The following is a 27,536-nucleotide window of genomic DNA, read 5'->3' on the forward strand; positions in this document are numbered from 1 at the left end:
AACCAGGAGGTATCTGTAGAAGCCAACAGGGGTGGAATAAAACCTCTGACCCCACATCTGCAGCAGAAGATGAGGTTGAGATGCGCGAGTCGATCAGTTTTCAAAGCAAAAGCCACTTGAGAGAGACTGTGGAACCGTCCCCACGTCCAGCCTGGGTGGCCTCACTCCGAGGGTGGCCTTGGGCACAAGAGCCACGCCAGCAGCACCACAAGGAGGTAATGCATTTGAAGGCAGAGCTGCTCTTTTTCTTGTGGCCACTGTTTCCTTTCCTGCTGCAAAAACAGTTTTCACATGCAACTGGGTCACATCTGCAAGTCGGCACACGGCAGAAGCTGAGTTGCTTTGTTGAAAACGAAAACATGTATTTCTAGCACCTGAGGAGTTGTTCCTCTGCTGGCACAGGGACCCTCTGATCCTCCCACCTCCTTTTATCAGCATCTTCAAAAGAAGAAGGGAGTTAGCATTGCTTTCTCCCCTCACCTTGGGAAGAAAAAAAGAAGGAAAGGTTGCTGTTGTTATCAACATAGAATAATTTTGGTTGGAAAAGCCCCTTGAGATCATGGAGTCCAACCATAACCCACCCCTGGCACTGCCCCATGTCCCTGAGAACCTCATCTCCGCCTGTCCAGCCCTCCAGGGATGGTGACTCCAGCACTGCCCTGGGCAGCCTGTTCCAATGCCCCACAGCCCTTTGGGGAAGAAATTGTTCCCCACATCCAACCTCAACCTCCCCTGGTGCAACTTGAGGCCGTTTCTTTGTGTCCCTGTCTCCCCTCAGCTCCTGTTCTCCAGCTGAACCCCCCAGGTCCCTCAGCCGCTCCCATCACACTTGTGCTCCAGCCCCTCACCAGCTCAGTTCCCTTCTCTCCACTCGCTCCAGCATCTCAAGGCCTTTCTTGGTGTGAGGGGCCCAAAACTGCCCCCAGGATTCGCGGTTTGGCCTCCCCAGGTCCCAGCACAGGGACGGTCACTGCCCTGGGCCTGCTTTCTTCCAGCTTTTTGTTTCTTACCATATTATTTGGTTCCCAATTCGGCAGGGTCCTCTACGATTCCTGCCATTCAAAGCATCCCTCTCCCAAAGCACATTTGCCAATACCCAAACCATCATATTCAGACAGTGGGAAAGCTGAATTTTCCGTCACATCAAGCCATTCATTTCTATAAAGCCTGATAAACCAGTGTCTTCAGAGCCTTTATCAAAGGTGGCTGAAATGAGCCTAAAAAAGTCCACAAGCTCTTAGCAGGGACTGCAAGTTTTGCAGGAGAAGCCTCTATAACGTGACCTCTGAAAGGAAAGAGCAAGAGTGTTAAAGCTACGAAGAGATTCTATGACAGCCTAATGCGATCTGTCGCTTGGGTAAGTTTCCATATACATATTTATAAATATATTTATTAAGTTCAGTCAATGAATCGGTCACTTTTCAGTGTATTTATGACTGAATAAACATCCTACCTCACTCCCCCTGGACAAAAGGAGCACCCACGCGGATCAGCGGAGTCTCAGAGAACATCACCCCGAGTTCATACAGACATTTGTTCCTTTAAGAGACCATGTACCATGCACGACAGCACTGAAATCTCGCTGATTTTAAAGCTCTTTGCTGAAGAACTGAGCTTATTTTCAAACTACTTTGAACACCACTACACGAAACACTAAAGATGAATACAAAAGCAAAATGGCTAATCAACCTTGTTTCTAATATAATCAGCTATTTCAAAACTATAAGACAACCATTACAAAAAAAAAGCCATTTATTAGATATATGTACATATATACATGCAAAGTGATTTTATTATACACATTTACACAGGTACAATTATTAATACAGTGCAAAAATGTCTAAAAAGGTACCAGCCCACCTTCTACAAACTGAACAGGTCTTTGGGAGACAGACAAAAAGTAAAACGATGCACATAAACCGATCAGCTTCATAAAGTGACGAAGCACCGCGAGTCGTTAAACTAATGCGGTTTATTCTTTGCCCATTTTCCTTTGCTGAGCTGCTGGGGAGGAGAAGAGTTGCCAAAAGACTTATCCTGCAAAGTGACAGAATTAAGGAGATGCAATTCTAATGACATTAAACAGTTTCAAGTCAAACAAAAAGCGATGGATTCCTGTTTGGGGATTTGATTCAATGTAGGCGTAATCCCGCCTTACGAGTCAGATTTCATGTGTTCAAACTGCAAGTCATTCTTTTTTATTAAATCTTAAAGCACTGAAATCAATGTAAACTATTCTATGCCTCTTGCTGTTTCACCAAGAGAAAATGTTTAACTGTCTAAATCCCACACAGACGTAGGAGCCCTTCGAAATACTAATATTAAAAGTAAGAAATGAAAATAGGTCGAACCACATGTGCTCTGCCTCCTCCTGGAATCCCAAGTCAAACCTACAAAGATCGTAACGCATGTGTATTAATCCACGTAGATTCCCTAATATGTGGTTTACACCGTCAGCATCAGGAATTACAGTGTTTTCCAATCAGTTCAATACAAGGATGAGGAATTTAAGCAGATAGCGATTCAGTGCCCCAGTTGTACATTCTCTATGTGCTTTAAGCTATAGTAGCTTGGTTTTGTCCAAGCCTATGGAGAAACAGTAAAGCTCTCGGGAATTCTTTCACCAGATTGAGGGTAAAAGGGCAGAACAGGAGGTCAAGTCAAACCACTAAGGTCCCTTTCACAAATTTTTGTCTAAATGTGGTATAAAATGCTTCACCCATTCCCCACAAGGTGATTCCCCATCATCACAGGTTGATACGCAACTTATCCTCCTGGGAAACACGATCAGTCCTCAGATCTGGTATCCTTAACCAAGCGTGAAGCTTCTAGTATCAGATTCCTGGGGGTGTCCCTTTTTCAGATTTTGGTTGTCGTTGTTAAACTCGTAACCCAAATTCGTGGCTTAGCTCCCTGCATTTTCTAAGAGTAACAACCAAGTAAAACCAGGAGCCAGCAGCATGAAAACATAAAGCTTGTCAGGACCAAAACCCCACGTGTGGGGTCATCTGGGTGTCTTAAGGATGATGGTTGAATTTTGGCCTCATTTCTGCACTTACAATGTGGCAGAAAATTGCAGTAATGACAGAAAAACAACTTCAATCCACTTCCTTATAACAGGAGAGTATTTTCCTATGGCACGCAGCTCTAGCTGATTCCCTAACTGGCTGGCTAAAATATTCCTCCATCATTCCTATTTGACTATTCCTCATGGGATTTCATTACATTACTGTTACCATAAATAACCTAGTATGGGATGGAAAAGAAACACCTACGTTTTACTACTGCGAAAGGCTCTGGTATCTTTTGATGTCCTAGAAACCATTCAGGTTGTGCGGGGCTGCCTCTCGATGCCGTTGTTGCGGTCGCTGTGTCACAGAATCGCTTCCATGTGTCTTGTAGTTCACATCATGAGATTTCAGGAAAAGAACCCTGCATCACATTAATCTCTTTGCAACCACTAATGACTATACAGGAGGGAAATCAATCTTTGGTGGAAGAAATGGCATGACCAGAACCAAAGTTTCCTATGAAAAAATGAAATCTAGGATCATATTTCCACATTAACACACCTACAGTTCTCTGCATCTTGAGCTTGAGACTCTACAACCCTTCAAGGGCAGTTGCAACAAAATGCTATGCGTTATTGGTTTTTAAAACAACCTAAATTATCCATACGTGCCCTAAAATGCCCATATGCACCTCAATACTTTAAAGACGACAACACCCAGTGCAGCAGAGGTTAAGAATTTCAGCTCTGAAGCACCAGATTCAAAAGTGCGCACTCAGAAATTCACCTTAGGGGAAGAACACCATCAACTAAAGGTGTTTTCTATAATAAAGAGGACCTGCTCTTGCTTTCCATCACTGGAAATAGTTTTTCTGCTTACCAGGTGTCCATTTTTTATAAAAGGTGAAGGAGTCAGTGCCCTGTCACAAGGAGGCCTGGATGATTTATTACCTGTACAGACCAAGCAAAGAGCGACCTTAACTAAGGAAATAAAGGCCACTTGAGCTGAAAGTTCACTTATATTCACTTGGTTTCTTTATGTTGCCCCAAGCATGTTTGTGGTCAACCAATGAGCACGTACTTAACTACGATGCGCTGCTTAGCCAGGAGATATATATAGATTTTATGGTTTTTAAGAGAGCCACAGCTTCTTCCTTCCTTGCAAAACCTACAAAAATTACCCTGAAGCTCATCCTCACCATTTCTCCCACAGATATTGAACTCATTTAAACACAGCGAACAACTCCTTTACTTATGTATAGCAAGAATCTTAACGAAATTCTATAGATGAAACTGTTACCACTTTATCTTCATTTTACTACACAAATCTAACACTTTTGGAAGCGTTGCCAGGGCATGTATTACGAAGCCAGGAAGATAAACAGCAAAATGCAGTCGAGATGGTATCAGCTGTTTATGGGATCCTCCACCTGTTGACGACACCTGACAAGATCTACAATTACCACACGTTGAACACAGCAACATTCCTCACCGTGTGTTTGACATCTTTACAGTATCCTACTTCATTTCAAGTTGCTTTGGAAATATCCTCCATTGTCACAAATCTTTAAAAATGCTCCGAGCTATTTTTGGCCAGTTTAATACAAAAAAGGTCATAAAAATAGAGTAGCAAACCCCAAGTCTTTTTCATACTCCGCAGTCGGGCTGTTTCTCCATCAGTTGCCTTGTCAGGATCTGATAAGAAGCAAGCGATGCCACTCCTATGTGAAAGGCTATTTGCCAGAGGTTCCGTAATCCGTACAAGTAAATGTTGCATAAACAAACAGAAAATAAGAGTACAAACGTCTTCACCTTCCTCGCCGAGCTGTAGAAGAGGTACAAGTAACACTAGGAAAGGACCAGAGAGAGCGTTAGCATTAAAATATGTATTTATAGACAAGAGACAATTGGCACCGCTCCCACCTGGATTAAAAGGAGGCGGAAAGCGAAGCCACCTTTCAAAAGCCACCCGTGATTCACAGCAAAGTCAAATCTGCTCCTCCTGTATTTGTACTTGAGATAAGTAAAGGACTTAATTCTCTAGACCTCAGCAGCTTTAGCTGGGGTTCTGGGCCCTTTTTACATTCAAGAACAGGTGGAACGCACTTGCTAAAATGTGTGAAGAGCAACAGGAGGAAACTGAAAACCCAAAGTGTCGAGTGAGTTATTTTTTTAACTCGGGCAGTAACAGATCCTGTTTTCTCACTTAGGGTCACAAGTTTCCAACTGTGCTGAGGACACAAGGAGAGATCATCATGTAGAAAGCACTTGACGTTTGAGCTCAATCTATGCACAAGGAGTTTGTGAGGATGACTGGTATAGATCAAAAGGATAAGAGAGGACTTTTCTTTATTTATTAGAGCTTCTCTGGCTTCAGGTACTAACTGGAAAAAAGCAGGACAGAGCCTTTCCTTGTGAAAAATGACTTGAAACAAGTGTTTAGATCCAAATTAGTATCTCCATCAAATGCTCTGCCATAAGCAGAGGTGCAAGAGGGCTGAAAGACACTAAATTGTGTTCATTATGCTATAATAACTAACCTCTCTGTGAGTTTTAGATAGCATAGGTAGATAGAAGTCTCCAGATAGTGATGCCCAGTAAGGGGATAAGGAGGTCAGGGAACATAATCCATCAGAAAAAAAACAACTAAGGAAGTCAGGAATCACTTTCCTCAAGTATTTATTAACATAGATTAGAACATTTTCAATAATTTGCTTAGTCTTTTAAGGTGGTTACACTACAAAAGCCCATCACAGAATCCCAGAGTGTCAGGAATTGGAAGGGACCTGGAAAGCTCATCCAGTGCAATCCCCCCGGAGCAGGAACACCCAGCTGAGGTTCCACAGGAAGGTGTCCAGGCGGGTTTGAATGTCTGCAGAGAAGGAGACTCCACAGCCTCCCTGGGCAGCCTGGGCCAGGCTCTGACACCCTCACCGGGAAGAAGTTTCTTCTCAAATTTAAGTGGAACCTCCTGTGTTCCAGTTTGTACCTATTGCTCCTTGTCCTACCATTGGTTGTCACCGAGAAGAGCCTGGCTCCATCCTCCTGACACTCACCCTTTCTATATATCTGTAAACATTAATGAGGTCACCCCTCAGTCTCCTCTTCTCCAGCTCCAGAGCCCCAACTCCCTCAGCCTTTCCTCACACGGGAGATGCTCCACTCCCTTCAGCATCTTTGTTGCCCTGCGCTGGACTCTCTCCAGCAGTTCCCTGTCCTTCTGGAACTGAGGGGCCAGAACTGGACACAATATTCCAGGTGTGGCCTCCCCAGGGCAGAGTAGAGGGGCAGGAGAACCTCTCTGACCTACTGACCACCCCCTTCTAACCCACCCCAGGTACCATTGGCCTTCCTGGCCACAAGGGCCCAGTGCTGGCTCATGGTCACCCTGCTGTCCCCAGGACCCCCAGGTCCCTTTCCCCTACACTGCTCTCTAATAGGTCGTTCCCCAACTTACACTGGAACCTAGGGTTGTTCCTGCCCACATTCAAGACTCTACACTTGCCCTTCTTCTATTTCATTAAATTTTCCCCGCCCAGCTCTCCAGCCTGTCCAGGTCTGTGGACGGCAGCACAGCTTCCAGTGTCAGCCACTCCTCCCAGCTTGATGTCACCAGCAAACTTGCTGACAGTCACTCTATTCCCTCGTCCAAATCACTGATGAATATATTGAATAATACAGGTCTCAGTACTGACCCCTGAGGCACTGAACTAAGTCTGCAACTGGCAGAAAGACATCGTGTTTATCCCTTTGGGAAACAAACCAAGGGTCAAATTGTTATAGTTTTATCCATCACTTCACTGGAATACCTCAGTGGAATCGCGTAGGCACGGCACTAAAAACCAAACTGTCCCTCTGCTTAGCTGAAAATCATTTTGTCTTGTACACGATAATACAAAAATAATCAGAAAGCATGTTATTTGCAGTTAACATACCTGAAAAACACAGGCTAGAAAAGGTAGCAAAAAAGCTATCACGTTTCCGATTCCTTCATGGTCCTCCTGTTCGGATTAAAAAAAAAGGACAAACAACTACGTCAGGTACGGTTTTTAGTGCTGCTGGATATTTTAGAGCGCTGTATTTCATCAAGTACCTCTCATCCTACTTTATGTTGATTGACTGTAAGAGTGTTAAACAGCAAGATCAATGTCATGGAACAAGATACCAAGAACTGAGGCTTATGTGACAATTCCTGCTAAATAAAACTGTGCCACTATATAATGAGGACACTGTTTTTTCCTTTTTAAAAGTGAACTGTTTCACATTTGTTTAAAATAAAAATAGAATAGAATACAAGAATGGAGGGGAAAAAATCCAGCCAGCCTGGCGAGATTAAACTATTTGTCCAAATTTTAATCTCCCTAGAAAAAATGAAATGCAATGTACTGTGATATACACAAAACCTCAAGGTCTTGCAGGTGAGCGATCAACTGTACATTCCCTGGACAAAAGAAAACACCATGAAGAAGCAGAACAGCCACCCTTAATTTGGATACCCAGATAACTCTCTCCCTTTGACTTTGTTTAAGGCGTAATATTTTATCACATCTGACACCCGATATGTCTTCATATAGTTCTGTTTCTGATACTTCAGCAGACATATACAGAACATGTTACTTACTAGCAGTGCTTCCACAATACAGTTTTAAGTTAATAATTCTACATACACTTCATTTTTGTTGCCCTTTGACGGTTGGAAACTTCGCACTATGTATAATCGCATTCGAAACTATTATAAGCGTTCAGTGCATAATCTAATATTAAGGGAATCTTCATGTGTGGCTAGATCTAAAAATGTCTTACTAGTTAATAGTATTTTCTAGCTCAAAATACTCCTCTACCCCCATTACAGGACACACACTCTCCCTTTGACTCATTCATAGGTTGCAGTTCAATCAGGGTTACCTGAAACGAATATTCTGCCAGGTGAACTCCTCGGATGAGATTCAAAGCTCCACACATGATGTTCAGAACAAGGGACAGAATCCCCAGGGGGGTCACTCGCTGCATTCTGTAAGTAGGGACTTGAAAAATAATAAAAGAGAAGAACAATCATCAACAAAACCACCTTTCTTTTTCGTTGCATTACACTGTTCAGTTCTTCAGACATCTAGAAATCAGCAAGAGGATTTTTTTAAACAGATTAAGCAAGATAATTTGTTCTTCAGCTACTTGGCATTCATGTCTTTTTTTATGGTGCACGTCGATGTTTTTCAGCTGCTTATTTCAGCGGATTATCATACTTAACACTCTCCACAGGCCAGTAAAAAACAAGCAGTTTTAAGCACCCAAAAGCCTGGCTTAAATTTTTGACACCCATAAAAGCAAGACAGTGATTCATCTCTTCCTCAGCCAGTAATTATAAGCTGTATTTCTTCCCACTGACAGTTTGAGGGTTCAAACCCCTATACGGCAATTTAGCTTCACCTGCATAGTTTCCATCCAGCATTTGGTGCCCTAAACAAGTAACTGTGGGAATACAACTGCAGGAGTCGAGGACTTGGAGGCTCTGCTGGCAGAGAAGTTGTTGGAGGAGTTGTCAGGATGACACTGACGGGTTCTTGTCGTCTGTGACTGAGCACAGACCTGCTGCTCTTACCTCTGGGCCTCTCAGACTGACAACAGATGCTCAAAACTGGGGCCTAGGAGTTAAACTGGATTCTATCGTTTTGCAGCTACATTCTAGAGTCCAATTCCCTTTCTCCCAGCTTGTCCACATTTCACAGGGAGCAATTTATCTCTTTCCTTTCCCACCTCCCACCACTATTTATTCAAACGCCTATACACCCAAACACCATTCCTTCAGGATGCTTTAACTGATATGTAGAATTACAGAATCATTTTGGTTGGAAAAGACTTTCAAGATCACCGAGTCCAGCTGTGGCACATGCACACCCCCTTCCCTCCCCCCCACCCAACTTCTTCCTTCACACATCCCCACTCTTTCCTACAATGGAGGTAACAGCTTCTTCTGTTTGACCCCAGAACCCGCTCATCAGGGTCGTTAAGAGAGAGAAGGAGTGGGGGCACAGAGGTGCCAAGGAGCTGCTGGGCGCTCACAGCCGGAGTGGGGGTGCTTAGAAGCTTCAGGGCACCCCACAGTCAGAGTGGGGGTGCAGAGAAGCTTCTGGAATGCCCACAGTCAGATCTGACAAGGCTTTAAAAACAGGACCCCTCCCGCCGAGGTTTTTCCTCCCACTGTGTGGACCCGTCGGAGCACGGATCAAGTGCTGCTGCTGAGAGCCCTCCCGGGACTGGGACACTGTTTGTCTCATGTCACTCACCTACATGTGGAGATAATTCCTCGCCGCTTGGGCGGGTGCTTATTCCATGCTTAAATATAAGCACGTGTATTTTCTTTAATAATTCCTTGCCAGATTCAGGCAAGTGTATACTTTTCCCAGAGTCAGGGATGGCTCTGACACTGTTTTTGATGAGCCACGTGTATGCACACCGTGGATCTCCATTGTTATTATTTGTTGCACCTCAATAATTACCTCAACCGATACTCAAACCTGTATTTATGTCACTATTGGAATGCTAAAACCCCATTTCCCACCGGTTAATCTGCAGCACTTTCTTTACCGAATAGAAGTTTGGATTGGACCCTGTTGTCTGTCTAAACTAACTCTGGGGTGCCTCTGTGACACCAGCCATTAACCCACCCCTGGCACTAAATCATGTCCCTAAGAACCTCATCTAAGTGTCTTTTAACCCCCTCCAGGGATGGTGACTCCACCACCGCCCTGGGCAGCCTGTTCTAATGCCTGACACACCTAATTAAGGTCAAAGCAATTATTAGCAATTTGTAATTAACTTTTTTTTTCCCCTGCCTACACCAGCTGGCTCAACAACAGACACCACACCTAGATACTCATCTCCATTTCATCCCTGCCCTCCTTATCAGCTCAAGTAGAACCCTGGCAGCAAAACAATACAGGTAATTCACATCTCAGATACCAAAATCTAGATCTTCTCCTGCACCAACATCCATAAGATACAATGAATGAGCCCTCAAGAAGCCTCCCCAACTCTCAGGATCTTCTGTCTCCTGCCCAGACGTTGCCAGCTCCCAACTACAGCAGATAAACTCAGCAACACAGCAAAGATCTTCTCCGGTTTCATTTCAGTGACAGATGAAACACCAGAACAGCTTAGATATTGCAGTACTGCGTGGCTAAAGACAGGAAAACAACTCGTGTCTTCTCCTTCAAGAGAGATTTTGACAGATGGATGTAAAAAAGTTTGGCGCCAAATTAGTATAGGGATATAAAGTACCTTTTATAAGTGTCTATGTAATTAATTTGTCTGGCACGTGCTTGTACCTCCATCATTTCATCTCCAAAGCAGCTGCAAAAGGAACTGTATGAATTCCATTTGATATAGTCACTTTATGTAGTTTACTGACGTACACGTTCACATAAATAAATGGTGCAAACAACCCCTATCGTCTTTTGCTGTGCAGTGAAATTCAAGGTCCAACCAGTGCACTGAGCAGAGGCTGTACCAGCATGTTTGTCCACTCATGGACCTGAGTGTTCCATTTCCTATCATTTTTGATAAATTACATAATGTTTCTCTCACAGAAGTTTCCTAATCTCTTTATTCCTCAGTTTCTTCTTCCTCAGTTTCTAAGGTTTATTTCAGGGGCGCATAGTGTCTCATAACCAAGAACAAGTGTCACTCATTGTACAGAATCTTGCAAACTGTCCATGTCAAGAGTTCCCAGTCCCCAGGGAGGATAATTATCATTCCCAATATACCATGGAATGATATGTAGAAGTTACTTTTTCGTTGTTCAGTAGCATAAAAAGAACTGCTGTCACAGATGGAAGGGAGATGACAACACCCAGTTGCTCAGGCTTCAGATTCTGTAGAAATTGATCTTTTAATAAAGAGCTGTATTTCTGCTACATCATTCTGGGGTTTAATGCACGAAGTGAAATTGCACAGAACAAGTGAGACGGGTACTGCTAGGGGAAAAGTACTGCACTTCCTTGTAGGAATTCAACCCTATTTTATAAATAGAATTTCATACTAGAATTGCTTTTGACATTAAATAGGGGAACAAGAGCATACCAGCACTTTTAGTCCAACTTTGCACAAGCACAATTAAATGCTAATTGGGATTCAAACTGAAGTTGTGCACTTTAGAGTACAAGAACTACCCAGAAGATGTTCTGGTGACTGTGAATTATCCATCACTAAGGAAAAATGCATCTGCAGGCTTGAACTTGTACAGAACAGCTCTGTGAAAACACCCTCACAGAATGAAAAAATGGAAACTTCTCCAGTATAAGTTGAGGAATGACCTGTTGGAGAGCAGTGTAGGGGAAAGGGACCTGGGAGTCCTGGGGACAGCAGGGTGACCATGAGCCAGCACTGGGCCCTTGTGGCCAGGAAGGCCAATGGTACCTGGGGTGGGTTAGAAGGGGGTGGTCAGTAGGTCAGAGAGGTTCTCCTGCCCCTCTACTCTGCCCTGGGGAGACCACAGCTGGAATATTGTGTCCAGTTGTGGCCCCTCAGTTCCAGAAGGACAGGGAACTGCTGCAGAGAGTCCAGCGCAGGGCAACAAAGATGCTGAAGGGAGCGGAGCATCTCCCGTGTGAGGAAAGGCTGAGGGAGCTGGGGCTCTGGAGCTGGACAAGAGGAGACTGAGGGGTGACCTCATTCATGTTTACAGATATAGAAAGGGGGAGTGTCAGGAGGATGGAGCCAGGCTCTTCTCGGTGACAACCAATGATAGGACAAGGGGCAAATGGGTTCAAACTGGAACACAGGAGGTTCCACTTAAATTTGAGAAGAAACTTCTTCCCGGTGAGGGTGTCAGAGCCTGGCCCAGGCTGCCCAGGGAGGTTGTGGAGTCTCCTTCTCTGCAGACATTCAAACCCCTCTGGACACCTTCCTGTGGAACCTCAGCTGGGTGTTCCTGCTCCATGGGGGGATTGCACTGGATGAGCTTTCCAGGTCCCTTCCAACCCCTGACATTCTGGGATTCTGCCTGTAAAAGATTTTCAGAGCAGAGGCCTCTGGCTATTTAACTGGAGACCGACATGAGTGTCTGTACCACGCTCAATTCTGTCTCTTCGAGGCAGAACACGACAAGGGTTTGACAATGAGTCACATACTCGAAGCTTCAGATAAAAGACAGCGCCAGGAGTGAGAAATGAAATCAGGTTCAGGCATTTTAAAATAAAATACAAAAGACAGAGATGTGAGACATCTTGAAAGGATGGACACCCTGTGTGCCTACAAAAGACGAAGAACACTCATCAAGGGGAGCACAATGCTGCATAATTTAAGAGCGTGCTTACTAGACGAAGAGCACAAGTTGTTCTTCTGCTTCATAAAGCGATTTCTGAGGTGAAAAATGTCCCTTTTCAGAGAAAGCGACTTTCGCTTCGCATTTTTTCTCTGCACAAATGTCCTCCAGAGCTTTAGCAGCTGTGCCCGTATCGAGACACAAGGTGAGGCTTTTGCAATAAGAGCTGAGGTTGCAGAGATGTTGATCAAGGATAAAATGCTGGTATCATGCTAGCAGGAGTTGTACTGGGTTTAGTTAATGAAGGAAGGAACAAACAGGAGAAAAAATGAAATAAAAAGAAGAAATGAAACAAAAAGCTCTACTTTCCATATATACAAATAAGGACAAAACTCTTCAGGCTGCTTTCATACTGAAATGAAGAGCCAGGGGATGTGACCACACAGCTCAATAGAACAGGAGCCAGCTACAAACACGTAATGAGATCGATGTTTGATCAATCCACTGATTGATCTATCATTGTTATAGAATGTAGACACAAATTCTGCTCTCCTGCAACCCTGACGCTTCAATATACGCTCAAGAAGTCTCCTGTATGGCAGAGCTGTAATATAAATAACATCAATATGGGAACAAACACTACCCACACAGCTAAACTTAGCGCAGTAAAGTGGGATTCAGCTGGTTGGTAATGACGAGAGGAGAGAGACACGAGCCAGGAAAGTCGAGTCCAGCCGAGGGAACCAGATGATCATAAACATGATCCTTAAAATAAAGGCAGAACAATCTGTATGAGTATTTAGGTTAGACCAGAGAGAACAGCCAGAAATACGAAGCCAGATGGAAAGTAATTAAGAATATGGGGGAGCTGAAAATGTATTTCTGATCTGCAGACACAGACTCGCTCGCAAATGTTCGCTGGCACTGAAACCACTCACAGTAGCACTAAGAATTATTAAGCCCTGTCGCATCATGAAAATATTGAAGCTCCAAGGACAGTTCTGAGGAAAACTCACAAATCTGCCTGGCAAATCAAACATTTTCAATTCTATTTTCCTTCCTCCTAGCTACTGCCCTTCTATATTTTAACTTAAAATACCTACGTCAAATTAGATTGCGGCTCATCCATCAGGAACGCTAAGACTGAGCAACTGGAACTTAATTTTATTAGTCTTTCATAAGCCAAGAGCAATAACAAAAAGAGAAGAAACACAAGCTCGTGGCACTCCAGCTGCATTTAAACTGCCACGCTAATAGGATTAAAAGCATTTTATTCTGTAGAAGTAGGCCAGACTTTGACTATGCAACCGAAATAGAAATAAGACAACAATTTTACAATAAATAAATAGAGGTTAGTCCCTCTAAAAGCAGGTAAAATGTCAGTATTTGTTACAAAAAGGTCCCTTGTCAAGTCTCTGTGTTGTTTATACAGATGTACATATGTTCTTTCAGAATTTCAGTCCTTACATTAGATTTTAAAGAATAAGATACATGGAGAAAGCAAAGGGGGGAGAACAATCCAAGACAATTTGGGAATAAGAGTTTTACCCTCAGCTCATGTTTTCTTTCCTCAAGGATGAAGCGGCTCACTCAGACTGTAATTACATATCTTCTATCAGAGTTTGCCACAAGCAACAAATTAACTGAGCTCCTCTTGTCACGGAAAGTTTAACAAACTACCTTAAAAGCAGGAGAATTTACCCCAGACAAAGCTGAGTCCATGTACAACTAATTGTCCATACGGAGAAGGTGAACTAAGCCTGCGCATAAAGATGCTACTACGAGATCTTAAAGGCTCTGGTGTGTACCTCCTATAATCTGAAGAATATTTCTTGTTTACTATGAGAGAAAGGGAGTTGTTTTCTTGGGTTTCATAAACATTAATATATATATTTGTCAGTATAAAAGGAACTGATGGCGTTCCATGTTTTTCTGGTTTGTAGGGTTGAGTTTGGCAAGTTGTGCAGTAACTTACCAACCTCCACATGAGCGCCTGCGTGCCCCCCGTTGGTCACCCCGTTGGGCAGCGCCGCGTCCTCGAGTCGCAGCTGAACCGGGGGCCAGAACTTCAGCTCCTCCTCAACCTTCGCCCACTTGGCCTTGGCTTGGGAGAGACTCACCGAGTTAAAATGGCATTTGACTTTCTGAATGACGTTATCTGAAACAATATGAAGACACATTCCAATTAGCTCTGCGAAAGTTAAGTGCTTTAGGTAACGGTTCATCAAATTGTGGTGTTCTTTCTTTTTCATTTCTTTCTTCGTTTCTTTTCTCATTCGTTTCAGGTATATAATTCCATCACTGCTTAGGGAACAAAAATACCTCTCCTGGGTATTTTATATCACATCCAATCCCTTCTGGATACTTTAAATCTCAACATCCTGCCTACCAGTGGACTGAAAACAAGCTTTGATATTCCAGATGCCAATGCATCTCTTAAACTACCCATGAACCACCATGAGAGGCAATTCCACATTATTTTATCAAAGTCAATTATTAGTTTGGGGGGGGGGTTTGGGGGGGGTTTCTTGTTTGGTGTTTTTTTGGGGGGTTTCTTCTTTTCCAGCACATAGAGAAATCAATTCAACCTCTATTTGAGTCACGAAGCAACTCTGGCTGGAAGAGGCAATTCCACAGCGATTCCACCAATGTTTGACCCACAGATCTACGTAATCACCCTGCTTCATCTTTCACACTTCAAATTTAATATAATTTAATACCATTTGCAAATAAATCCCTTTCTGCAAGTGTGGCTACTGGTTTGAGAGGAGTTGTGCTGAGATTAAGGAGAGAATTTGTCCGTTTATGAATCGCTCACACCCCCAGAGCTGAAATAGCAGCATCTGCAGGGAGGTATCTCCTATTTAACTGTGCAAAGATATTGGCAAAAATCAAACTATTCCAAATGCTTAGGGAAAGAAAACGCAGAAACATTCATTTTGCTAAAATATCCTATAAGTAAAATCCACATTCTTAAGATATTGTTATGCTACAAGACTTGTCTAGGTTGACTACAACTACTAGTGGATATTATATGTATGTAATAGCCTAAGCATGAGTTTTGAGACCACACAGGAGGACTTTATGTTGTACCAGGATACACAGTGCATTCCTTAGGGAAAAATCTATGGTTTAACTTAAATCAGCCTGTTATAATGATCTGTAAGTACCAGGCAAAAGGTGAAGTTCTTAAGGATCAAGGGCATCTTGGATCCAAACACAAGAAAGAATTTAAAAAGAAAATCACATACAGCATCAGGTAGACTCAGTAACAACATATAGTTGTGATCCTTCCCCTGTACTCTGCATTGGGGAGGCCACACCTGGAGTGTTGTATTCAGGTCTGGGCCCCTCAGGTCAGGAAAGAGATTGAAGTGCTGGAGCGGGTCCAGAGAAGAGCAACAAGACTGGGGAAGGGACTTGAACACAAGCCCTATGGGGAGAGGCTGAGGGAGCTGGGCTTGTTCAGTCTGGAGAACAGGAGGCTTAGAGCTGAGCTCAGCACTCTCTAGAACGACCTGAAGGGCAGTTCTAGCCAGGGGGGTTGGGCTCTTCTCCCAGGCAGTCAGCAATAGGACAAGGGGGCATGGGCTTCAACTCTGCCAGGGGAAATTGAGGCTGGAGATTAGAAAGCAATTCTGTGCAGAGAGAGTGGTCAGCATTGGAATGGCTGCCCAGGGAGGTGCTGGACTCACCGACACTGGAGGTTTTTAAACTGAGATTGGACACGGCACTTAGTGCCATGATCTGGTCAATGGACTGGAGCTGGACCAAGGGTTGGACTGGATGATCTCTGAGGGCTTTTCCAACCCAGTCCATTCTGTGATTCTGTGATCACCACATGATTTTGTTCATCTATTACACGGGTGCTTAAGAACTGCAAAACCAACCATCTAATAGCTTAAGGCAGTTACAAGATCTCCCTTCCTCCTCCACACACACAGGCACAAACACAGACTCATTTTTACGATCAGCCTTTGGCCAGAAGACACTGTTTACCATCATAAAAGTAGCAGACGCAGGATTCTCACTATTAGAGAACAAAATTACCAACCAAATTCAAGAAAAGCATATGGTCTGGAAGCTAAACTGATGCTCGTTGTATCATAAGAAGCAGCAAATTCCCACTGAAGCTCTTCCAGGAAGCAAAACGCCATGATGGTTGAGTAATTGCTGGAACAGATTGCCATGCAGGCAATATCCCCAGAAGAAAGGAAACTGAAATAGAAAATATAATTAACGTTAACATAAAAAGGTAAAGGAGTCACGCTGAACATGAGAAGTAAACTGTGCTTTCTGTCATAACAAAATGTACAGGCTGCGCTGGAAGAGCAGACGGAAAATCATAGCATTTGTGCTGTTGTAATAGTCTTGCAGCCCCTACAGATCTAACACTTAACTCACTAAGTACACCTTAGCACACTAAAGATCACAATATAGATTTTATTCAATTGAGGACATTATTTTCTTGGGCTGGCTCTAAATCACGTTAATAAGAGATGACCGGAAAACGTCACAGGCAAGATTTTCAAAGAAAACACAGTCGATTCCTCACAACCAAAAGTAAAACCAAGGAAAACAAGCTCGTTCACTGGAAGCAAGGAGATATATTCCTTGTTCTCCTTGAATATAACAACTTATTAACAGCAAGAGATACCGGTTAACTTGCACAAACCAAGATATTCAAACACTAGATAACCTGTAACAAATTAAGATGAGTTTGTAAGAGGAACAGCGCAATAGAAATTCCACTCCAAAAGGGGTCCCTCTAACACTGAATCTGTATTTATACATAAGTTTCCACTTACAGACAGCCCTGAACCCTCTAGGAAACTTAATAGGGGATTCATCTGACCAAATCGTAGGCGTGTACGTAAGGATGAGAGAAATCACTCTCATTTAGGCTTAATTAATTAAGATGGGAGTCAGGGCACCGAGTTCAGATGTCAGCACTCATAACATAGAGAGCTAAACTTCCCCAATCCCCATCAGAATTACTGATTGGGTTCTAAATATCTCTGAAAGAAGACGGTTGAGGTAACCTTCCTTAATAGGTTAACTGTTTGTTAGCAAGATTTCTTTTAAAAACCCCAAGTTTTGAAGCTGACCACTTATTTTCTCTTTTCTACCCTTTACACATAAGGTCCCTCTCATACAGAAACACTTGCAGTTTCTATTTGATCATGTTTTTATGTATTTATTACACTCTGTACTTGGATTTATGGTTTTGATTAGCTCTGTGCCAGCCTAGTTACACCAGATACCTTCCCTAACTCCCTTTTTCCCACAGATCACAGCTGAGGATCAACACCATGCCTGCACAAAACCACCTTTCCCCAGTTGTCAATAATTTATAGCCTTTTTGCCAAGTATCTCCTTGTGCTCTCATTTCAGAGCCAGACGCTACTTCTGGAGAGCCTACAGAAGATTAAAAGCAGCAGAACATGTCAGCATTAAAGGGCACGAGTTCACTTGGAGGGAACGGGAATTAAAATGCTAATCTGCCTTTCCAATCGATTCAGTGTGAATTCATGTATCTTTCTTTCTCCAATAACTACCCTGAAAAGGGATATTACATTTTTACCTCAGGGTAACTTTATTATTTTTATATATATATATTTGCTAACAAGCTAGAACTCATTTTTTGAACTAGCCCCAAAAATCAATAGCAAATGAAAATCCTCATCTCTGAATGAAAAGTCAATTCCTTCAAATTGAGACCAGCAGATCCTCTCCTAACAAATCAAAGCAAAGACTTATAATTTCCTTGTATTGTCGGTACGCTTCAAGTCTCCTCAAGACACACTCATCAGGTTCTAGAGACCGGAATGCTGCTGGTGTTCAGAAAATGGAGAGGGCAGCACGTAGGAGGGAGTGAGGGCAGTTCTGTGCAAGCCAGAAATCAGAACTTCAGCGGCCTCATAAAATGAATCAGCAAGACCTGCAGACACTTAGGAAAAGGGCTTGGGGTTTAGACTAAACTAAGCCATTCCCAGGCACTAGGATATGGTCCTAGAAGGTATTTGTAGAAGCCTAAGATGCTCCAGTTGTTAACAGTAGCAAGTACTGCCCATTGAGCAGAAAGCATTTGCTACAAAAAATGACAGTTAAACCAAGAAATTCTTAAGATACACTTGCTAAACTAAGTAGGAGCTGTGTGGCCATAGTGCAGAGAAATAAGGTTTCAAAATACCGCGTGGAGGTTACAATCCAGAGGCACACGGTGGGATTTCAGATCGGAGTTTGGCATTATAGAATATACCTTAAATTCAGCTAATCCCCAGGGTAATCATTGCAAAAATTCAAGTCAAAAAAAACCAACCAAACACAACAAAGGACTTACTGTATGCTAAGGTCACGTCCTTTTGCTGTGCCTCGACTCGGATACTGCGCCAGAATCGAGGATAACGCCTTTAATCTTCTCCTGCATTCCAGAAAATCCTGGTTGAAATGAAAATCTGTGGAGGCTGAGAGGGGAAGCCCGTCCCTCACCCGCACCACGCAGGCAAAGAAGATCATGGACATTCTCCACTGGAGCACTCATGAGGACAACCTGAAAACAAAATACTAAATGAGGTTAACAGACATGATATTAGTTACTTACAATCCAATACACCAGCCCTGGGGAGACCACATGTGGAATATTGTGTCCAGTTGTGGCCCCTCAGTTCCAGAAGGACAGGGAACTGCTGGAGAGAGTCCAGCGCAGGGCAACAAAGATGCTGAAGGGAGTGGAGCATCTCCTGTGTGAGGAAAGGCTGAGGGAGCTGGGGCTCTGGAGCTGGAGAAGAGGAGACTGAGGGGTGACCTCATTAATGTTTACAGATATATAGAAAGGGGGAGTGTCAGGAGGATGGAGCCAGGCTCTTCTCAGTGACAACCAATGATAGGACAAGGGGTAATGGGTTCAAACTGGAACATAAGAGGTTCCACTTAAATTTGAGAAGAAACTTCTTCTCAGTGAGGGTGTCAGAGCCTGGCCCAGGCTGCCCAGGGAGGTTGTGGAGTCTCCTTCTCTGCAGACATTCAAACCCGCCTGGACACCTTCCTGTGGAACCTCAGCTGGGTGTTCCTGCTCCATGGGGGGATTGCACTGGATGAGCTTTCCAGGTCCCTTCCAACCCCTGACATTCTGTGAAATACATTAAGTTATGCACCACTAAACAGTATCTCTCATAACACTACTGCCATTGAAAAACAACCAAACTGTTCTCAAAATTCACAGCTGTGTCCATTATTCGGCTCTCTCAGACAAAAAGGTGAGGCAGGGGGTTGACAGTGGAATTATCTACCTGGAACACCTCACTATTTTCTGCTTTACCTCACTGTAAAGTTCTTAAAGTTATTTACGGTAACTGGCTCAATCCCACTGACACGCTGTGTCTTCATTGGATTTGCAAACAGTTGTGTTAGTGTTGGAGTTGTCTGATATTCTTGTGTAACACACAAATACGACACACAAGAGCCATCAGGGTCTTTTTACAGAATCAACTAGGATTAAATATAGAAGAAAAGCTGCCCTCTCTTGACTTGTTCTTCTTCAACAGGTCACAAACCCCCATGAAAAGTTATTCTTGGGATTTACCTGGTACATTCGGAACACAGGAGAGATTTGTCTTTCCTCATGAGTATTCAGGGCAAGATGTTAGAAGACTAAGGTAGCAACTCACATCATCTCTGGAAGATAACCATAAAGAACACTTGAAGAAATGAACTAATAACCAGTACGTATATGCTTATTTACAATAAAAAATGCCCCATGCAATTGGTTAACATAACCTAGAAATATTTTGCCTAAAGGAAAACAACACATATTTTTATCCAATGTATCGATTCCTAGAAGCGTTTAAAGACACTTGTCCTGGTTTTATTAAAAACAAGTTTCTCTTTTAGTGAATTTGCCTGTCAGCTAAAGCCTTCATATTAGCTGCATTTTCCTGGAGAACCCAACACATGTTTTGGTTAAACCTAGCAATGGAATGCAAACTTATTGATAAGCACGGATGGACATCTCGCGAGAGGGGCAACGAGAAACCGATGACCGAGAGACTGACCAACGGTGTATAACATTCCATTCACGTGAATACTTCATATAAAAGTGGGAGATCACGAGGATCTCGTCCCTTTTGTCTTTCCCTTTTTCCCTTTGCCTTTTCCCTTTTTCCTCATGGCTGACATTAGGAGAGGACCTTGCTGGTCGTCCCTGCGAACTGAGGCCTAGTGAGAGACTGAATCCAGCTCCAGTTGGCTACAGAGTCTAATCCAGGACTTTGGGTGCTGGCTCTGCAGTTGCTGAGACTTACAAGATTGGTTTTGTATATTTTGTATTATTTTCTCTATTCTTATTAGTAGCATTAGTAAAACATCTTTAACTTTTCCAACTCTCTTCTCTCTGTCCTTCTTTCCCTCCCAATCGCCTGTCCTGAGTGGGAAGGGGGGAGAGGGAGGGCAAAAGGGGGAAGTTGGGGGGAGAGGAGGTTAACAACACATCTGCCAGGGTTTGATTGTCACCCCGCTATCTTAACCCTCGACAACACTACGAAATGATATCCAAAATATTTAAAAAAATAAGGCATTTATTCTGTTTCAGGCAAACTACATAAACAAAGCATTAGGGAAAAAGCAAGGAAAAATCAAACTGTGAACTCAAACCTTTGATAGAGGGAACAACTGCTTTAAACAGTCCAATATCAAACAATTCATCATGATGCTCGACATTCTTTGAAACCTGTGTCTCATCATCAAGCGTTTTTCGTGTCTAAGAAGGCAGGAGAGCAAAGTCTGTTCTAGTTTAGATGTTTATAAACTCTCTCGCCTATCGAACTGCTCTGATGTTTAATAAGTGTTGAGTTCTTACCAGGAGCGGAACTGAGAGAGTCTCATTTCTGCTCCACAGGAACCATTTTCACACAATATGTAGGAATCATCTCTTCGTCAAACGTATTTGCCAGCATGTTAAAACAACTAACAACTGTCAGAGGAATTGACAGAAAGCATAATTGCACAGGACTTGTTTCTTTCGGAAAGGAAATTAAAACTACAGAAGATTACGCATCACTTGAAATGTGTGCTTTCGAACTTTTAAAATTGAGATTAAAGAAGAATTGGAAGTTAAATTGTTTTCCACTGTCCCTCTCACAGTTCTTCTCCAGGAGCCAACAGTGTGCCCAGGTGGCCAAGAAGGCCAATGGTATCCTGTCCTGTATCCAAACCAGCATGGTCAGCAGGACAAGGGCAGTGATCCTTCCCCTGTGCTCTGCATTGGGGAGGCCACACCTGGGGTGTTGTGTTCAGTTCAGGGCCCCTCAGGTCAGGAAAGAGATTGAAGTGCTGGAGCGGGTCCAGAGAAGAGCAACAAGGCTGGGGAAGGGACTTGAACACAAGACCTATGGGGAGAGGCTGAGGGAGCTGGGATTGTTTAGTCTGGAGAACAGGAGGCTTAGAGCTGAGCTCAGCACTCTCTAGAACGACCTGAAGGGCAGTTCTAGCCAGGGGGGGTCTGGGCTCTTCTCCCAGGCAGTCAGCAATAGGACAAGGGGGCATGGGCTTCAACTCTGCCAGGGGAAATTGAGGCTGGAGATTAGAAAGCAATTCTGTGCAGAGAGAGTGGTCAGCATTGGAATGGCTGCCCAGGGAGGTGCTGGACTCACCGGCCCCGGAGGTTTTTAAACTGAGATTGCACATGGCACTTAGTGCCATGATCTGGTCAGTGGACTGGAGTTGGACCATGGGTTGGACTGGATGATCTCTGAGGGCTTTTCCAACCCAGTCCATTCTGTGATCCTGAGTCATTTGAATTGTAAAGTCAAACTAAGCTCAATAATTTCATTTCAGCGTGCACCAAAAAAGATTTCAACAATTATCACGATTATTACATGTCAACTTGAAAGATCACATCAATCTCCAATGTGTTGTGCTAGTAGTCACGAAATAAATGGTGCAGAGATCTGCTTACACTTTAATATAAAAGTAAAAACAAAACAGAAAATTGCCAATTATACCCACCTGTGAATTTATAGTTTGCTGCCCAAGGAAATAAGGCTTGTACAACCAAGCTGGAAGTGCAAGCGGGATACTCCCTTTCCCCAAAAATAAGCCCTACCCTAAAAATAAGCCCTAGCATGAATTTTTCAGGATTTTTGAGGATGCTCAACATATAAGCCCTAGTTAAAATTCATTTTAAAAGTCAACTTAAATAGTGTCCAGGCAGCTACACATGTAAAAAAAGCACAATTAATTTGCAATAGAATGTAGCAGGACAAATGTGACAGGACGTGATGACATTACTATATTTGAATAAAAGAATAAATGTAGATTGTTGTTCATGAAAAAATAAGACACCCCCTGAAAACAAGCCCCAATGCATCTTTTGGAGCAAAAATTAACATAAGACCCTGTCTTATTTTCAGGGAAACAGGGTAGATATCTTTTGGTTTCGTAAAGCCAGGCAAATGTGTATAAAGAAAGGTACAACTCAACAGAGGGAAATGCTGATGCAATGATTCTAATCTTAACAGAGAGCAGGTGAGCACAACCCCAGGGCAAAACAACTGGGAATGTGTTCACTGGTTCTGCTGCTTACAGAGCTCCCATTTACACGGTTTAAAGGAATGTTCGTGTAGGTAACACCCTACGCCCCAAAAGAGCAAAAAGGTGTGAGATTTGAGAACAGTACCTGTAAAGACTTCGGTGGAGTTAATAATAAAAATTAAAAGAATAGGAGTTTTTCATGATTCAGAGGTTTATTTCAAATGTAGCACAGCCTGGAGAAGAGAAGCTGAGAAAGGATCTCACCAATGTTCAGAAATATCTCTAGGGTGGGTGTCAAGAGGATGGACCAGACTCTGTTCAGTGGTGCCCAACGACAGGATGAGGGGCAATGGGCACAGAATGAAACACAGGAGGTTCCATCTGAATATGAGGAGAAACTTCTTTCCTTTGAGGTGCCAGAGCCTGGACCAGGCTGCCCAGAGAGGTTGTGGAGTCTCCTTCTCTGGAGACATTCAAACCCACCTGGACACCTTCCTGTGTGATCTGCTCTGGTGACCTTGCATTAGCAGGTGGGTTGGACTGGATGATCTCCAAAGGTCTCTTCCAAACCCAACCACTTTGTGACTCTGCATTAGCTAAAAAGAGGCAAGAGGCAGCATCACGACGCAGAAGAGAGCAAAGGCTAAAAATAAAGTCACCTGCTTTAGATGGAACTCCAATCACCAAGCACCCATCACCCAATCTCATCTACCCCTCTCCTTTCCTTTTCCGCATTCCCCCAGCTCACCTCCTCTGCCACTGCAACTCAACGAGGCTTTGGGATTTATTTTTCCTTCTTCACAAGCCTCACATCACTTGCACATCAGAAGGTATTTTGTGCCCGCGGCAAATAACAGTGACTATGTCACCTCCCTCAAACGTTTAATTACTTGGAAGCCAATCTTGCCACGTCACCTGGAAGCGACCACACACTATCACAGCTCTCTGGACTGATCAATATGTGCACATAACCCACTATTTCAGATCAACCTACCCTTTCCTCCTCCAGCCTCTTTCCATTTGCATACGATTAGCAGCCCAAAGTATCTGCAACAGACTTTACGTGGCAGGCCTTTGAACTTGGGTCCTGAACTTTGATAACGTACTTGTGCCTTTTGATTAAGCAGATATCAAATCCTGCAGTACTCAGAATTAATAACATTGTGTCAGCCCAGCTACTTTACAGGGCAAAAGCTTGAGAAATATTTTAAGCGACTGCTTCAGAAGAAACAAGTTATAATTTATGATGGAAGCAAACAAAGCTTGTTTTCTCATTATTTGAAGCACCTGAACATCTAACAACACTTCAGAACAAAACTGCTCAGCATAAGATTCACATAAACAGAACATATTTACCAGTCTTATAACAAACAAGGCACTTCAGGGTGTTCCCACAGCAGACATCCAAGAAATCACTGGAAGCGCAGCTCCTCCATCCCTCCCTCCTTAAGTAGCAGCCAACTCTCTGCACAGAGACTGCAGAGGGATTACTAAGGCAGCCTTAATAAGACCTCTTACACTTTACTACACTGTTACGCAAGCTCCTTCAAATAAGAAGATTAGACCCAATTCACCAGCGCCACGCTTCTGCAAACGCCAGACAAACTCCCACCTTATTGTCTGTACTTAGAAAAGGCTGTGAAAGTAAATGCAAACCAATAGACAGGTCATGGAATTATTCTTAAAATACTGTTCTTCAATAAATTATTTCATCAAACCAACAAAAGCAGAATTTTCCTTCTAAGAATGGCGTAACACTAACAAGTAACGTGCTGGTACCAGGATCTCTCTCAAGCATTTGCCTTCTCTCCCTGTTCAGTCACGTTTCTCTCCTTTCTAGAGGTGGCACATGCAACAGTTTCAAACCCAACAACATCCAACTCCTTTGTCAAGTTCTGATCTTCCTACTGAAGGAAGAGCAGAATGTTTTAGCGACTGTTACCATAGTCCAGAAGGTTCCTGAAGCAGTCTGTGCAATTTTTTGGACACAGGACCAGAACTAGTGCACCAAATGCATCTTTCCTCAGGTGGGTGAGCTTCAGAGGGAGCCACAGCTACAGCGGAGACGCCACAACACGGAAGAGATTCAGGTTGACTCAGTCAAACACAAAACATTTTAACAGAGCTGAAGTTCAAGTGCTGGTTTCAGTCTCAACCAACAAGAAAAGAAGCTGAGACGGTTTATGAGGGAGAGTTACTGCTTCTCTGCAGGATCACAAGGTGGATTTTATCCTCTTCTCACATACATAAAAACGCAAACCTGAAATACTGTTAAATGTCTCATCTTCTAAGACTGCAGTAACTGTGTCCATCTGCTTGCCCTCAACACTGACAACAGCGCCGACCAAGCTACTGATATCACAGACCTACAGACCAACGAGATCCACTCTCCAGATTCAGCAGCAAATAAAAACAACTTGAAAGCATGACACTATCTCAACTTTTAAAACTGGATTTGTGCATATCAAGAGCCTACAAACCCTCCAGGTTTTATTCTTATCCCCAAAGGGAAGCATATAGAAGCCCTTTACCATCACAAACCTCTCATCTACACATACTCCTATGAATTACCAGAAATAACACACACTACACAAAACTCAAACCCCAACATTCAGCTGCACCTTCAACAGCATGGCCTTAAGGGACAGGCCTCCTAACCCTTGCCCAAATGACACCATAAAGACCCAGTAAGGTAGCTCTCCCTTTACATTTGTCTCTCAGAAATAACAGCCACGTTACCCACTCCCAAACACACACCCAAGCCCACCAACGTGTACCCTGAAGCATCCCAAGAGCTCACTAAGTTCACCTCCGTACCTACACCAGCCCACATAACTAATAACCCTTCCACACCCAGCTTGTCCCACTCATCATATTACACATGCCCAAGCTCTCTTCTCTCTGAAATTAAGTGTCCCAACACCTCCCCGCCCCCCCCAATAAACCCAGACACCTCGAAAGCCACCCCCCCCTCCCCAGGGTACTCTTTTGTGCTGACAAGTCTCCCCACACACTTCTCAAGCATCCCAGACACCCCCAAATCTTCATTCCATTCCACGGGTCCCAAGCCCTCATGTAGGATATTAGGAAAAACTTAACCATGGAAGGGGCTGTCGGGCATTGGAACAGGCTGCCCAGAGCGGTGGTGGAGTAACCATCCGTGCAAGGGTTTAAGTGACACAGAGATTAGGTTCTCAGGGACACAGTTCAGAGGTGAACTTGGCAGAGTTAGATTAATGGTTGGAGTAAAAAATCTTAAAGGTCTTTTCCAGCCAAAATGATCCTATGATTATCCCAGCATATCTCCAGACAGCCCCAGCTCAACCCAAGCCTGCCCCTCAAGCACTCCACAGAACCCCCAAATCCTACATGCTTACACCAGGATCCCATCCCAACTCGCACATCAGCCCTACTCACCCTCACATCACCAGCTGCCCTCACCACCTCCCCACACCCCCCTCAGGCATCCCAAACCTTCCTTCCCTGACAGAGGGCCCAAATCACAGAATCACAGGATGGTTGGAGTTGAAGTGACCTCTGGAGATCATCCAGTCCAACCCACCTGCTGAAGCAGGGTCACCAGAGCAGATCAGATCACACAGGAATGTGTCCAGGTGGGTTTGAATGTCTCCAGAGAAGGAGACTCCACAACCTCTCTGGGCAGCCTGGGCCAGGCTCTGGCATCTCAAGGGAAAGAAGTTTCTCCTCATATTCAGATGGAACCTCCTGCGTTTCAGTCTGTGCCCACTGGCCCTCACCCTGTCATTGGGCACCACTGAACAGAGTCTGGTCCATCCTCTTGACAACCACCCTGAGATATTTATAAACATTGATGAGGTCCCCTCTCAGCCTCTCATTCCCCACCTCACCCCCTCAGGGCCCGTCCCTCCATCACACTCCTTCAGAACCACAAACACCCCCCGGAGCGGCTCAGCCTCGCCACCCCCCATCCCCGGCAACCCTGAAGGGGCCTGAGGAAGAAAAGGAGAGAAATAAAAAGAAGCAGAAACCCCGCTCACCTCTCCGCTCCCGCGGCCTTTCACGGCAACGGCGACACCACAACACACCCAGCCCCGCCCCCTCCCGCCCATAGAGACGGCGGGTAGAGCGGCCGCGGCGCGGGGCACGCCGGGACGGAAAGGCGGCGGGGGTGGAGTGTTGGAGGACCGGACCTGGCGCCTGGTCCCAGCGCGGGGGGAGGGACTGGGAAATGTCAGACTATGAATCCTTAATGGAAAACAAAGCCTCTTCGAGCTAACACCGGAATGCAAACTGAATATTTAAAAAGTTAAGCTGGGGGAAGGGTCACCAAAGAGCCAGGAATCCGTATTTTAAATGAATCGATAAGGGGAAGGAGGCTGTTAGATTAATGAGACAGGTAAACTGAGGCACGTGTCTGTAAACCTGCAGTGCCAACCCACGGGGAACAGGGTGAGGAATTTGTGGCTGGGATTTCAGGGGATATAAGCAGGGGCTTTTTGCCCTATTCCGTGTGTCTACCTTTGGGTAGAACACCCAGTCTTGCAAAATCATTAATAAAATCTGCTTTGCTGAGAGATCTTGCCTGGGCCTGTTGGCAAGATGATCATTTACTGCACGCCGGTGCAGCCAGGAGTTGGGGCAGACACTGCGGAGGGAGGAACAAGAGATGTTCACAGCGGCACAAAGCACATTGACACGGACACAAAGTCACAGAACCATAGAATCGTTTCAGCTGAAAGAGACCCTCAAGAT

At 44.1% G+C, this 27,536-nt stretch overlaps 1 protein-coding gene across 2 annotated transcripts; it reads right to left on the minus strand.

Moving 5' to 3' along the window:
• Positions 1-1,734: 1,734 nt before the first annotated feature.
• On the minus strand, positions 1,735-26,881 carry SEC22C (SEC22 homolog C, vesicle trafficking protein). 2 transcript variants are annotated; one of them, XM_065832460.2, is made up of 8 exons: positions 26,822-26,881; positions 19,858-19,949; positions 18,616-18,825; positions 16,327-16,490; positions 14,248-14,430; positions 7,916-8,034; positions 6,946-7,011; positions 1,735-4,858 (listed from the first exon to the last, which is right to left on the minus strand). In XM_065832460.2, exons 3-8 carry the CDS (start codon positions 18,795-18,797, stop codon positions 4,658-4,660), a joined length of 915 nt encoding a protein of 304 aa, XP_065688532.1. In that variant the 5' UTR covers positions 18,798-18,825; positions 19,858-19,949; positions 26,822-26,881; the 3' UTR covers positions 1,735-4,657. The 2 variants fall into 2 exon arrangements, with proteins under 2 accessions (XP_065688532.1, XP_071661487.1); XM_071805386.1 differs by lacking the exon at positions 26,822-26,881 and adding an exon at positions 20,925-20,944.
• Between the last annotated feature and the right edge of the window lie 655 nt (positions 26,882-27,536).

Source organism: Patagioenas fasciata, chromosome 2 (genome assembly GCF_037038585.1).
Source record: "Patagioenas fasciata isolate bPatFas1 chromosome 2, bPatFas1.hap1, whole genome shotgun sequence".
Taxonomy (NCBI): Eukaryota; Metazoa; Chordata; class Aves; order Columbiformes; family Columbidae; genus Patagioenas; species Patagioenas fasciata.